Source organism: Crinia signifera, chromosome 2 (assembly GCF_055691185.1).
Source record: "Crinia signifera chromosome 2, ASM5569118v1, whole genome shotgun sequence".
NCBI lineage: Eukaryota > Metazoa > Chordata > Amphibia > Anura > Myobatrachidae > Crinia > Crinia signifera.
This window is the reverse complement of record NC_139218.1, coordinates 316496686-316512080: the sequence shown is the minus strand read 5'-3', so window position 1 is coordinate 316512080 and position 15395 is coordinate 316496686. Positions and strand designations below refer to the sequence as shown.

At 43.9% G+C, this 15395-nt stretch overlaps 1 protein-coding gene across 7 annotated transcripts in view; it reads left to right on the top strand.

Moving 5' to 3' along the window:
• The window catches only part of FMNL3 (formin like 3), a 112874-nt gene that overhangs the window by 76913 nt on the left and 20566 nt on the right, over nt 1-15395 (top strand). For 6 of the 7 annotated variants that reach the window (XR_014469750.1, XR_014469751.1, XR_014469752.1 and 3 more), the window contains exons 5-18: nt 2781-2864; nt 3224-3376; nt 3909-4020; nt 4435-4511; nt 6676-6769; nt 6991-7065; nt 7154-7264; nt 7377-7526; nt 8586-8687; nt 9965-10253; nt 10743-10811; nt 11558-11682; nt 14322-14524; nt 14749-14983. Coding sequence is in view for 4 of the 7 variants with exons in the window: in XM_083169038.1 (XP_083025164.1) it covers nt 2781-2864; nt 3224-3376; nt 3909-4020; nt 4435-4511; nt 6676-6769; nt 6991-7065; nt 7154-7264; nt 7377-7526; nt 8586-8687; nt 9965-10253; nt 10743-10811; nt 11558-11682; nt 14322-14524; nt 14749-14983 (1879 nt within the window). In the remaining 3 variants the exon portion in view is untranslated. The remainder of the gene's footprint in view (nt 1-2780; nt 2865-3223; nt 3377-3908; nt 4021-4434; nt 4512-6675; nt 6770-6990; nt 7066-7153; nt 7265-7376; nt 7527-8585; nt 8688-9964; nt 10254-10742; nt 10812-11557; nt 11683-14321; nt 14525-14748; nt 14984-15395) is intronic. The other variant, XM_083169039.1, reaches the window with a different exon arrangement.

Sequence of the window (15395 nt, the reverse complement as noted above, 5' to 3'; positions counted from 1 at the left end):
CCAGAGTTCTGATCTTACATGACAAGGCAGAGCGCACAGGCAATTACACGCTGAATGGAGACCTTGTGATACTGCTGATCTTTTCAGAGCTGATTTCATTTCCCTATTATATGTTCAATATATACTGTACGATCATTTCATAGAGATTCTGACATCTGAACTGTAGGTGAAGTAAAACATATTGAATGTGGCTGTGGGGGTACGCAGGAAACAAATCATCAAGAAACCCAAGCTGACTTTTCATGTGTGGGGGGGTGTGTGTGTCTGTAAAAAATTGCCTCTTTCTGTCACTAATTAGATGTCTCAGTAAGAAGAATTAACATCTAGAACAGGGGTGTCAAACTCAAATTCATCGGGGGCCGCATCAGCAGTTTGGTCACCCTCAAAGGGCCGCTGTATAATAATAATGCAATGACACCACAGGCTGCTCCCGCTGTATAATAATAATGCAATGACACCACAGGCTGCTCCTGCTGTATAATAATAATAATGCAATGACACCACAGGCTGCTCCTGCTGTATAATATTAATAATGCAATGACAGCACAGGCTGCTCCCGCTGTATAATATAACAATAGTAATGCCATGACACAAATTATTATACAGGGGGAGCAGCCTGTGGTGTCATTGCATTATTATTATACAGAGGGAGCAGCCTGTGGTGTCATGTCATTACTTTTATATTATACATGGGGAGCAGCCTGTGGTGTCATGGCATAATGCCATGACACCACAGGCTGCTCCCCCTGTACAATAATAATGACACCACAGGCTGCTCCCCCTGTATAATATAAAAGTAATGCCATGACACCACCACCAGATATATTGTTTTTTTTTATGTAACTTACTGTATTTTATTCCTCAGGCTCCTTTACTGCTGCTGCGGCTCCAGTAATTTCACTTCCACTCTCTGCGCCACGGCCTGTCCTGCTGCGGCCCCCCAACTCGGCCTGCCTTCCTTCCTCTCTGCAGATGCGTGGGTGGGAGGCGTCATCGTCATGACGTCCCCACCCAGCGTCTGCCACTGCCTCGATAAGAGGGAACAGGCCGCCGGCAGTGCAAAAAAAAACTCTCAAAAAAGAGAATAAAAGGTGAAGGCTGGCGGCGGCTGCGCGGGCCACATGATGAGGTCTGTCGGGCCTTATTTGGCCGCGGGCCTTGTGTTTGACACCCGTGATCTAGAAGATATTTGTAGAAAATAGTAGTGTACGTATGAACTACTAGCTGTGTGCTATGTTTTGTTTTTAATCAGCAGCAGAAGACATATCGCACATATTTGTGAAGGAAAATTTCTGTCCTGTCTATTATAAATAAATACATGTCACTAATGATGTGTACACACGGCAGGATATGCTGTGAGATGCGAGTCCCGATGCGATCAGATCGCATTGGGACTCATCGCACGGCATGCATGGAGGGGCACAATGTAGACTATATAGTGCAGATCTGCACTATATAGTCTTGGCTGCCCTCTCTATTTCACTGCCGATTTGCGCTCACACGGGAGCACGCATCGGGCTCGCAAGCCCTAAAAAAAGCACGCGATTTGCATGCGATATGGCTTCCGATGTTCACTATATCGGCAATATCAGAAGCCATAATGGCCCATGTGTACACACCATTACATGTTTCTATGTAATGTTTTTCTGTATACATGTCTTCAGTTAATACCAGTGTGCATGGCATAGGGTTGTTGCCCATAGCAACCAATCAGATTCTACTTTTTATTAATGTAGCACATTCTGGAAGATAATTGATCGAATCGAAATGGTTGCTGTGGGCAACATCCCATCTTCAATAGAACTCGCGTAGTAAATTTACCCCATAAGTGGTAATAAGGGATAGATTCTGTTAAGTGCATGGGGGACAAAAAGCTTTCACAATGGTGGGAAAATGCAGGCAATCCTCACTCACTTTGGAGAGGAAGATTTTAGGACCCAGCCTTCTGTGGCTGCAAACAAAAACTATGAGTCTAGAGCTACCATGAAGTGCGTCATATGGCCACAATTACTCATAGGGCGAGGTGACTCAAACCTAACTTAATCAACCCATAAACTGGGTAATGTGGTGATTTTAATTAATAGTTGGCGTTCTATAACATTTGAACAGGAATGGCCATGTAGTGTAATGCTCACTTAATGACCCATGTAAAGATTTATGTTTAAGCTCATATAATGCACAAGAGGTTGTCATGCAAATTTGTCTATTACTTAATATAATACTGTATAGAAATAACACATTATTAATAATAGGCAAAAGCATGTTGACATTATAGGTTTTTCTGTAATTTTTATTTCAAAAGAGAAACCCTGCACCCCCTTTCCCATTTTATGTAACATAGATGCCTGGCTCTACATTTACTATGGGACCTTTTTTGAAGCCACTGTGTTTTTGGTGGTTTTGGCCACTCGATATAAAATGCAAAGCATGTCTGGGTTTTGTATTTAATGTTCTTGACCCTTTTAAATCCAGTAGCCAGAACTGTTGAGGACACAAAGACTAAAGACATTGGGGTAGATGTATGAAGCAGTGATAAGGGAGGAGAAGTGAGCCAGAGGAGAAGAGGCAACCAATCAGCTGCTCTGTATAATATTATGTTATGCAAATTATAGATGTTACTTCAGTGCTCATTGGTTCCCATGGGCCATGTCTCCTCTGACTCTCTCTTCTCCTCCCTTATCACGCTTCATGCATCTACCCCATCTGTCTATAGTCTATTATGTAATCTTGTTACCTAGGTATGGATTCCTCCATTTATGATGTTCTGTTTTCTTTTACAGGTGGGTGCGGGAGTTTTTAAACAATGACAACAAGGGCCTGGATGTGTTGGTCGAGTATCTCTCATTTGCACAGTGTGCGGTTATGTAAGTACAGCCTGTAACGTTGTCTTGCTGGAATATACGCAGGAGAAACACCCTAGGGTTTATATACCACAAGTTTTGGGTTTTGTACGGAAAATCTGTTCACATTGAACACTGATTATTATCCACTGTAAATTCCTGTGTCCTGGTGCTGAAGTAGCAGCATGTGTTCCAAATCACAGTTTCCACCCCGCGCTGCCTGCCATGTGGAGCTGACTTTGCAGTTGCCTGTGTTTTTAGTCCAAGCCGCTTTAGTTCTTGCATATTGTCATCCTAAATATCATCTCTTTGCTGCTTCTTGGCTTAGCTTGTCCTCTGTGCCTTGGCCGATCAAGCTTCTTCTGTATCCCTTTTTGATGTAGGTTTGATTTTGAGGGCATGGAAAACGGGGAGGATGGCTTGGTTGAAAAGTCCAAACCCTGGAGCAGATCCATCGAGGATCTGCAGAATCCCAACACCCTCCCTGCCCCTTTCACCAACGGCCTCGCTCGCTCTGCCCGCCAGTCTGTGCTCCGGTATGTATTTGTGTGCCAATGCCTTGCCAGTTCTCCCTGCATCCAGCTCGCCATGATGCCATGTTTGTTTCCATATCCGTTCTCGTCATGTAAAATGTGTTTTATATTATAGGTCAGTATCACCTACAAACCTATGGAGTCCATATAATTTCAATGTGAAATGTGAAAATGAATGAAATATCATCTGCTTGGTTTCTATCATTATCCATCTAATTTATAGATGCACAAACCAGCATTAACACCCCCTCCCCCCCCCCAAACAACCACTTTACAGTTGCTGGCATTCGGTAAATAGAACTGACAATTTACGTTTTGTGGGTGTTACTGCCAAGAGAATTATATAACATCATACGCACTTGAAAAACATTAAACCCTGCTATGAAGTCATAGGAGACTTAAGGCTATCAATAGTCTCAATCAGAACTGTGTGTTATTGCGTATCTGTGAAGACGGCTGAGAACTGATATTTAAATAGTTTAATGCTAAAGTCAGAAAGCGCAATAACCCCTGTCAATGTACTGTCTCCTAATAGCAGCTACAATACATTACCAGGAAAGAAAGCTTTGAAGAACTCCCGATTGGTCAGCCAGAAGGACGATGTACATGTGTGCATCATGTGTCTCCGGGCCATCATGAACTACCAGGTAAAGCGACACCATGCAATGTATTGCTGCTCTATACAGCAGTAATGTGTGCGGAGGTTCCTTTTGTCTGAGTTCATGCATGTCTAGATGTAGGGGTGAGATAAGGCTCGCATACACAAACAGTGCTTGTCTAAAGGCCCCCACACACTAGAACAACTTTTTGGCCGATCGTACGATATATCGGCCGATTTTTAGCGATAATCGGCCGATTATTGCCGATTATCGGTAAAAATCAGACGATATATCGGACGATCGGCCGGAAATCGGACAATCGGCCAAAAAATCGTTCTAGTGTGTGGGGGCCTTAAGAAATGATGGTTACTGTAGGTTCATATCTAAAACACTGCATATTGCTTTTAGCGAACTGTTTTTCTGATATTACAGTGGTTCCATTTTTTTCTCCTTTTCTCCTAGTATGGCTTCAATCTAGTAATGTCTCATCCGCACGCAGTCAATGAGATTGCTCTTAGCCTGAACAACAAGAATCCAAGGTAATCTGTCACTCACTTTGTATACTGTCAGCATTTGCTTTCCCCATATTATTTGGCTGGACTACGGTCACTGGGTCACCAAGCAATAGGTTGACATGACTGAAGGTCGACAGGGTCATTAGGTCGACAGGGTCATAAGATCAACATGGGGAAGTCAACCGTGTCAACATGGGGTTTTTCACAGTTTTTTTTTTTTTTTGACGTGCCGACAGGCGGTATTTCATGCCCTACCATCCACTAGAGTGTGGTGGGAAAATATAAGGTACTCTTTACCTAGCACGGCGCCCATCGTGGTCATCGCGGGCATTGAATGCACTAAAAAATCGGGTGCGACGCGATGCCCGCGATTTCCCATAGGGAACAATGTTAAATTTCTCAATTGACCCGATTTTACTGTTCAATGCCTCAATTGACACGATTTTTCCATAGGAAACAATGTTAAATGGCCCACAGAGGCCAAATACCCACCCTGAAGTGTGAAATGGCCCCCACAATTGTTAACGCCACCCCACGATCAACGTGAACCCGAAGCGTGGCGAGCGCAGCGAGCCCGCGAGGGGCGGCGGTACGCGTCCTATGACCTTTTGGTACTTGTGAGTTATCTGGACGCCCGATTTTTTGATTGTATGCCTTAAGTTAAGGCATACAATCAGATACGATGCGATGCGATATCGCATCGCATCGCATGCGACCATCGGATGCGATGACCCGATTTTTCCATAGGAATCAATGTTAAAATGATTCCTATGGAAAAAGGGGTCCTTTTCATACCCCTACTATCCAAGTGGGCATGGAGTTGGATATAAACCTGTGGCGAGCGTAGCGAGCCACCGAGCCCGAAGCGTGGCGAGCGAAGCGAGCCCCGCGAGGGGACGGTATTCCGTGTCCCCTCGCGGGGCTCGCTACGCTCGCCACGCTTCGGGCTCGGTGGCTCGCTACGCTCGCCACGCTTCGGGCTCGGTGGCTCGCTACGCTCGCCACAGGTTTATATCCAACTCCATGCCCACTTGGATAGTAGGGGTATGAAAAGGACCCCTTTTTTCCATTGAATTCCATGTTAAAATGGACTCAGTCCATTTTAACATTGATTCCTATGGAAAAATCGGGTCATCGCATCGCATCGCATCCGATGGTCGCATGCGATGCGATGCGATGTGCCCGATCCGACCCGTTTTTGAAATCGGGCGTCCGGATAACTCACAAGTACCGACCTTTTCATACCCCCACTATCCACGTCGGCGTGGAGTTGAGAATAGAATAGTGTGGCGAGCGCAGCGAGCCACCGAGCCCGAAGCGTGGCGAGCGCACGCGGATACCTGTGAAGCCCGCGAAGGGACGCGTTTACCTGTGAAGGTATCCGCGTCCCCTCGCGGGGCTCGCTGTGCTCGCCACACTATTCTATTCTCAACTCCACGCCGACGTGGATAGTGGGGGTATGAAAAGGTCGTAGGACGCGTACCGCCGCCCCTCGCGGGCTTGCTGCGCTCGCCACGCTTTGGGTTGATGTTGATCGTGGGGTGGTGTTACCAATTGTGGGGGCCATTTCACACTTCAGGGTGGCTATTTGGCCTCTGTGGGCCATTTAACATGGTTTCCTATGGAAAAATCGGGTCAATTGAGGCATTGAACAGTAAAATCGGGTCAATTGAGAAATGTAACATTGTTCCCTATGGGAAATCGCGGGCATCGCGTCGGTCGCGTCGCACCCGATTTTTAGTGCATTCATTGACCGCGATGCCCGCATTTTTTTTTCACCTGCGATGCCCACGATCAAAATCGTGGGCGCCGTGCTAGGTAAAGAGTACCGAATATAATAATGTGCCATGCAAGGGGATGCCGTGCTACGTTTCAGTGTCCATGTCGACTGTGTCGACATTCGGGTCAAAAACGGTGAAAACCTCATGTCGACCTTATGACTCTGTCGACCTTCCTGCATGTCGAGCTAATGCTTGTCTACCCAATGGTCCCATTTCATTTGGCTTTACTGAATAGAATGCACAGTTGCTTGGGCTCAACACTGCTCCATGGTGACTTGCCTTTATATCCTATCCTGAGATACGATATATGTAAAGTAACGGTTGTTTAGAACAATTCTATATTTTGACTTTAAAAAGGCCACTGAAAACCAGGTTTAAATTTTTTTAACACACTATTCATGACATAGGACTAAAGCTTTGGTCCTGGAATTACTGGCTGCTGTGTGCCTGGTCCGAGGAGGACATGAAATCATTCTGTCGGCATTCGACAACTTCAAAGAGGTAAGAGGAATCAACATTAACCCGATGGTTAGTTCTTTGTGATGGTCTCTATAGACTTCACTCTATAGACTGTTTATAGAGTGTCCTATTAATATTGTATGCTTTTAAATATGTACCCCTTCTGTAGTCGTAATGTTGTGTGCTCTCTTATATAGTTTTTTTCGCTAAGGTTCTCCTATCACCTCTTTCTGACTATACTAATGCTGTCTGGGCTTTTCCAGGTCTGCAAGGAGAAGCATCGATTTGAGAAGCTCATGGAGTATTTCCGGAATGAGGACAGTAACATTGATTTCATGGCAAGTGATGCATCTTATTGTGGTTTCCAGGATTCTTGCTGATTTACCTTTTTCGGCCCTGGTAGTCAATAAGCTCTTCTCCCCACAGGTTGCTTGTATGCAGTTCATTAACATTGTTGTCCATTCTGTGGAAGACATGAACTTCAGGGTCCATCTACAGTATGAGTTCACCAAGTTAGGCCTTGAGGACTTCCTGGAGGTAAGAACTAGAAATGTTCATTTACTTGTCTCCATGCAAGAGAAGAGGCCACAAGTCTACCATCAGCATCATAGCCAACATCTCACGCTCTGATCTTGTGGTTGTCTTCCAGAAGTCTAAACACACAGAGAGCGAGAAGCTGCTGGTGCAGATTCAGGCCTATCTAGACAATGTGTTTGATGTTGGAGGCTTGCTGGAAGATGCTGAGACTAAGAATGTTGCACTGGAGAAAGTAGAGGAGCTGGAGGAACATCTGTCCCATGTAAGTACATAGAGTTCTTCTCTGTTATATGTCTGAATGTATTCTCTTTTCCTTTTCTCAATGAATGACTGCTCTGGTAAATTAATTTATTGATTCACATAAAATTAAAGTATCAGTAATTGTAAAGCATCAGCTATATGAAAAGCAAACACTATATCCAACCCCAGGCTCTTGGTCCAGTCCTGGTTCCAAAAATACTCGGGACAAAAGTAGCCCAACTCAGGATGACCGCAATTGCCCTCAATGGGATCACTTTGCGGTCAGCCGGAGTTGCCAGTTCCCTCTATAGAAGCCCATATTAAATTCATAACATGGGCTTCTATGGAGCCACGCAGAGTCTATCAGGCGCAGTGCTCCTCCAAAGCCCACTCCTGATTGGCTGAGGGAAGACCCGGTGACATAGGTGAGTATGTACTGTGTTATTAAAGTTTTAATTTTACAGGTGTGTGTGTGTGTTTTCTTGGGATATTTTTTTCTGTAGTAGGACTACAAGTTCCAGTGTGCCCATTAATGCCCCGCATGCTGGGACTTGTGGTTCTCCAAGTTCCAGCATGCAGGGGAGGTTTGCCGGGCCTTGTAGTTCTACTACAGAACCCAATATCTAATTTAACCATTTTATTTTTGCACTTATTTTCAACCTCAACCGCCACCCACAGCCCAGAGGTGGTGGAGACAGCCTGGGCTGGGGTTCCCCTGGAGGTAGGGAGGAGGGGTTGTCTTTTTTGATTTTAGTAAATTTCCCCCCAGTGTGTGTTACTATTGCTACAAGAACTGTGTACACAATTTCTGTTTTATGTAAAATCTTCTCAAGACCTTGTGATTAAAGGAAGATTCATGTTCCTCTGTCATTTGCTGTGGTTGTGTTAAAAACTTCCCCTTTGCAGTATTTAGTAGTTTCCAAGGGGATTTTTTAATGTGTAAGGGAAAAATAATCTTGGGATTCCTTTCAGTTTTGATTCGTTATGAGTGTGTAGAATGACTGGTGGTGAAGCTTTCAGTAGGTTTTGTTATTTTGAGCTGCATAAGGACTTAATTATTGAAGTTATGATTTTCCTTCAGATGACTGAAAAGCTGCTAGATTTGGAGAATGAAAACATTATGCGGGTGGCAGAACTGGAGAAAACTCTACTACAACGAGAAAAGGAGCTGGAGATCATTAGGGTGAGATACATGGAGAATTATTCTCATGCCTCCTACTACAGTGATACATGAGGCCATAGAGATCCTATGTTCTGTCACACCTGATGTCACTATACAATCACACACAGATTATTGACCGTGGGAAAACTCTTACTTCCAAGAACATAGCCTTTGGAGGGAGTTACCGTTTGTGTTGTTTTACTGTCTTATTGTTATGTTATTGATTTAGTCATTACAGAAGTAGAATATTCCCATTTTCAGTGAAAGCTGCTTTGTTGGACTTTACCAAAGGGCACAATATTGAACCGTTGTGCATATGTATAAGGTGTGCCCAAATGAAAAGGAGACTTTTTTACTGTAGCAGCGTTGTAACTAATCGTAGTGGGTTAATGTGTTTGCGGATAGATGGCGTTGCGGTTTTCCTAGTTGCGCATGTGTAGTAAACTGCTTCTCCTCAGTTTCTTCATAACTGAAAAGTCGGATGGATGATGGATTCTGTGCACAAAGTTTGGCATTACCAAGCTTGTTGTGGATTATGTGATGCACAGTTCCCTGGCTTATAGACAGTGCAGCAGCAATTTAACGTGTGGTGATCCGACTATTCTGACAAGTGAGATCCTCCACAGCCAAAATCATGGCAGGGTTGGTGACAACGTGCGCCTGCCCGGGCCGCGGCAAGACCTTGATGCTTTCGCATCCCAACTTATAACGCTGACACCACTGTAATATGGTGCACCGTGTGAGACGCAGCTCTCCGTACACCGCCTTCATCCTGCGATACATTTCTGAAGCGTGCTCGCCTTCTGCGCTGATCTGGAGGAATGCATCAAGCATACAACCGCGCAAAACAACTTTCCTGGAATGAAGAAACTGAGGCAACACACAATAACCCTCTGAGATTTAGATACAACACCGCTAAAGCAAGTGTCGTCTTTTAATTTGGGCATACCTTATATACTAGATATGCACTCTGCATATAGCAATGCTATGCTCTATAGGCTATAATATCATTTGATGTGATATTTGCCAAAAAGTAAGGTTGGAATACCACCCATTTAAATCTTGGGATTACCCTTGTGATGGGTCCCATTTATTATACAAATCTATCTCTGAAACTAAGGCAATTGCATAAGAGAGTGGCCCCCTGGAACGTCCGATTCTTCTTGGCTTGTAGGAAAACTCTGTGTGCCACAAGGTTATACAGATAGCTGTATTAAGTTTTATTTTGTTTCATTATAACCTATGCACTCTTCATGTTGAATGACAGAGTAATGCTTTGATTCTCTCTGCCCCTTCAGGAGACATATGAGAACACAAGTCACCAGGTGAACACACTTAGGAAAATCATTAAAGAAAAGGAGGAAGCATTTCAACATCTCCGCCAGCTTGAGCAAGCTAATGCCTTCCAGCAGCAAAAGCAGGGGCTTCCTGGGACTGTTCTTCCATCTGCTGGGGCGCCCTGTGGAGACATTTCCTTGATTGCAGACTTCCCACCACCGCCACCCCCACCTGCTCCAGCTCCTGCACCTGCAGCACCGCCTCCACCTCCTCCTCCACCTCCACCACCACCCCCGCCACCCATGCCAAGTAAGTATATTAAAATATATATATATATAAATCAGCTTGCAATCCTTTATACCTGAAAGGCAAATGTGCCCATGGCATGTAATTGTCTCCAGCATAACAGCTGTAAATGTGAACATAAACAATACTTATCTCGGTGATAGAACAGTGTTAAGGATTGGCGCTATTCTTGAATTAACTTCAATTTAATTGTTGCAAGGGTTGTAAATTAGGAGGTGGAAACCTAGTGCTCAATCTGAAAAAAAAAAGATCAAATAATGTAAAACAAAATAAATTTCCAACTTTTCACTCTTTTCCTTGCATAATTTCCAACTTATTTGTGCTATCATCTACTATGGTTTTCTAAGTCTATGGACAAGGGTTATGTATGTTATTTATATGAAGTAGTTTAACTTTCATTTTCACTCATCTTTGTACATGTTGTTGGTCTAATATTATAATTCTGTGTACCTATTCAACATATACTAATTGGATTTATTTCCTTTTTGACAGACAAATGTCCTCCCCCTCCTCCTTTTCCGTTCTCTTCTCCTTCTGTCATCCTCACTAGTGGTTTATCAGGTAAGCATCATGTTGTGAGTGGTCTGTACAAGGAGTGAATTACTGTATACAGGCATGCATCATGTTGGGAGTAGGCTGTAGAGGGAATGAGTTATACAGGCCTGCATCATACAATCAGTGGGCTGTACAGTGAGTGAGTTTTATACAGGCCTGCATCATTCCATTAGTGGGTTGTAGAGGGAGTAAGTTCTACATGCCTACATCATGTTGGGATTAGGCTGTACAGGGAGTGAGTTATACAGGCCTGCATCATGTTGGGAGTAGGCTGTACAGGGAGTGAGTTATACAGGCCTGCATCATGTTGGGATTAGGCTGTACAGGGAGTGACTTAACTGTGTACAGGCCTGCATCATGCTGTGAATAGACTGTACAGTGAGTGAGTTATACAGGCCTGCATTATGCTGCGAGAGGGCTGTACAGTGAGTGCGTTATATAGGTCTGCATCATGCTGCCAGTGGGCTGTATAGGGAGTGAGTTAGAGGCCTATATCACACCATCAGTGGGTTGTAGAGGGAGTGAGTTATACATGCCTACATCATGTTGGGAGTAGGCTGTACAGGGAGTGAGTTATACAGGCCTGCATCATATTGGGAGTAGGCTGTACAGGGAGTGAGTTATACAGGCCTTCATCATATTAGGAGTAGGCTGTACAGTGAGTGAGTTATACAGGCCTTCATCATGCTGGAATAGGCTGTGAGTTATACAGACCTGACTAAGTCTTCCACTTCTGTCTTTCCATTTTTCAGCAATCCGCATCAAGAAGCCGATAAAAACAAAGTTCCGCTTGCCTGTGTTTAATTGGACGCCACTAAAGCCCAACCAGATTAGCGGCACAGTGTTTAGTGATCTAGATGACGAGCGGATATTGCAGGTAAAACGGGCCATAGGGTTGCTGCACTCGTGCACCCACATTTTATTGGTAGAAAACAGTTGACTTGCTGCCTGCTGGATCACCCAATCTTGGAGGCATTTTATCATACCACACATAAGAAAAGGTTCAGGCTTATGTACATTTAAACAATTGTCCATTTTATAGAAAATGGATTGCTGCAATTTGAAAATGTGTTAGAGCATTGAAATGAGTCTTCTTTCAGAGATTGGGTTTAGTGTTCCCGGTCTGTGCTAAGCTTTCCCCAATAATCAGAGCCAGATTAAGGTCTAAATGGGCCTGGAGCTGAAAATGATCAAGGGCTTATTATGCGCAATAATAGGGGTTGTGGCCAGCACCTAATAATGTGGGAGGCGTGACCAGTGTTCTGGTTGGGTGGTCTGATCATGGGTGTGTCTGTATTTGTGTAAATATTTTCAACTAATTATAAATGCCTGGAAAAGGCAGGGGGCTGGCATAAGAAAAATACAGGGAGAGATATTGTCGGGTGCACTCCAAAGGTGCACCCGCAGGACGCCGATGTCCTAAGATACTTGCGGGGTGAGGCGGCAGTCCAGTCATAAAAAAATACTGAAAGCCGAAACTTGGTAGACAACATTTCAGCACCTTTTATGTGGTCACCTAAGTTTACCACACCATATACCCCTTATACAAATCATGCAACACAATAGTAATTCCCTTATACTGTACTTGCCTCTTACACATTATACCACATGGAATGAGCCAAAATTCACACCGATTTAGCCAAAATTCACACTATGGCACTCAGATTGAGTCAAAATTCACATTATGCCACACAGATTATGGCAAAATTCACATTTTGACACATGGATTGAGCCAAAATACCCACTATACCAGGCATAACAGTGGCCCTCCAGCTGTTGTGAAACTACACCTCCCAGCTTCCCTAGACATAGTTTTAGCATTCCCTAATAGCAAAACTATGGCAATGCATGATGGGACTTGTAGTTTCACAACAGCTGGAGGGCCATAGTTTGGACATGCCTGCACTATACCAAACAGATTGAGCAATAATGCACAATATGCTTCATAAATAGGGGCATTGCGTGCAAAAAGGCGCACAATAAAAATGTACACCATAATGCCCATTACATGTTAAACCTCACACCATAATCTCCATTACGTATTATGCCAAACACCATAATGTCTATTAAAAATTATGCTACATAAGTGTTGTTTACCTACATGCTCATTGCCAGGGGTTCCATGCTCGTTGCCATGTAAGATTACATGCTCATTGCCAAGGGGGAATAAACACTCGCGGTAACTGGGGGACAGCCACCGCAGGGCAGAAATGACAGCCATTGACAGCCGGGCAGATAGCAGGGGACTGCCTGGCTGTATTCAGAGCACTGCATGTCCTGGCTATTTGAAATAATACCCCTTTCATACCAGAAAATGCAGGGTTTTACCTGGGAATATGGTCCCAGGATCATGCAGGGACATTCCCGGACTGGCCCCATTTACGTCAGCCTAGTCCCTGCATTTTCTGATGTGAGGGGAGAGAAAACCACCTCCGTCCCCCTTTAAACAACCAGCTATATCTTCAGAACCAACTGACCCATTTACATGTAGGCTTCGAATTATTTTGGTCCTGTGAAATATCTCTAGAACCAATGAACCCATATGGACCAGGTATCAGATTGAAGGTCCAGAGATTTGGGTTTGACTGAGATCAACCTCGAGCTTCCGTGATGCCTTAGGGGGGAACTGGCAGCTGTTGGAACCAGGTGGAGGTCGGACTTAGCGGGTCCCATGTTATCCTATGGGGAAAATGTTCCAGGTTTGTCTGGCGGTGTCTCCGGTTCCCGAGGGGCTAGTGGCAGATGGGCTCGTTGGAAAGCCCTGGCCCTCAGTTACAAAATGGGCCTATTTGGAGAGTGGGCCTGGAGCTGTAGCTCCATCAGGCCCATTGTTAATCCGGCCCTGCCAATAATGGTAGTAGTAAGTTGTATAAAGTAATTTCCTTTTTAAAATTTTGGGAGGGAAATAAATTAGTCACAGCAAATTAATTCCCCAGGGGCTGTGCAATTAGCCCCGATACCGGTACTTAATGTGCGTACACACTAGCTGATATTTTCAAATTATATGCACAATATCGTTAACCATATTGTGCATATCGTCTAGTGTGTACCCACTTTATCTATAATGACCCAACCTGTCTGAACATGCAGCTAAATTTGACTATATCATCAACGACTGCATGTTCACCGAATGATATTATTACCAATAGCATTTAGTGTGTACGTGCTAGATTGTTTGTGTGGAAGCACTGCCGATATCATTAATGATATTTGTGCCATGAATCGCAACGTGTGTACTCCGCTTTACACTGAGGGCTGGGAAAAAAACATGTCTGATAAGTGACCTGTTATTCGCAATTGCAGAAACGCACGAGACCCAGAACTTATCCCTGATCCTATGCGTTTTCGTCTTAAAACGGGTCCATTTTCAGGCGGAAATGAATTTCCCTCCATAGCCTGTTTTATTACTAACATATTCATTAAAAAAATAGTGAAATAGATATGTAAGTTGTAGTTTTATAGAGCAAAATATGCTAATTTTAAGGTTTGTTTGTTATTATTTTATGTCTCCTGCAGGATCTGGAGATGGATAAATTTGAAGAACTGTTTAAAACCAAAGCACAGGGAGCTGCCATTGACCTGACCTGCTCCAAGAGTAAATCTTCCCAAAAGTCTGTCAGCAAGGTTACTCTCCTAGAGGCAAATCGAGCCAAAAACCTAGCCATCACTCTGAGAAAAGCCGGCAGGACCACAGAGGAGATCTGCAAAGCCATCCAAACGTAAGGTTCCTTAATCAGCGATGCTCCACTTTATCTGGTCAATATAGAGCTTGCGTATCATCCGCAGGCAGCATACATTTTTACTAGGGTGAATTGGTTGCTAAATCAGATTAGTATAAAATAAGTGATAATTATAATAATGGTTGATGAAAATGTAATTGCATATTCTCTCAAAAGCATGTGTGCTCTTCAGAACCATAAAACAATGGACTCTCTCTGCACAGATTTGACTTGCGGACATTGCCAGTGGATTTTGTGGAGTGTCTGGTGCGTTTCCTTCCAACGGAGGCAGAAGTCAAGTTGCTGAGACAGTATGAGAAGGAGAGAAAGCCACTTGAAGATCTCTCAGATGAAGACCGATTTATGATGCTCTTCAGTAAAGTGGAACGTCTTTCCCAGAGGATGTCCATCATGACATTCATGGGCAACTTCAGTGAGAACCTACAGCTGCTAACTCCGGTATGAACTCACACAGTATGCGGTTATGAGGTCTACAGTGACAATGTCACCAGTCACTGTCCGGCCCTCAGTATGCTGGTCCCAGGGTCCTGACATGGCTGAAATGCTACTTTTTATTGTGATTGCAGACAGTGGCTGTAGACCTCCCAAATTCAACACTTCCACGCAGTGCTACTGGACATTTGTAGCACATTTTTGTATATACAGTACCCGAACCATAGCAATTAATAAACCAAACCAGCCATTTTCTTTTTTGTTTACCTCATATGGTTCTCTCTGGTTGATTTTTGGTTATTGTTATTGTAAAGAATCTTCTTTCCATATTAATAAAAATGTACTGTAGGAACAAAGGCCCTTTTATTCTGGTTCACTTGCTAAAGCAAATTCCATCTCAAATGGACAAAACCATGTG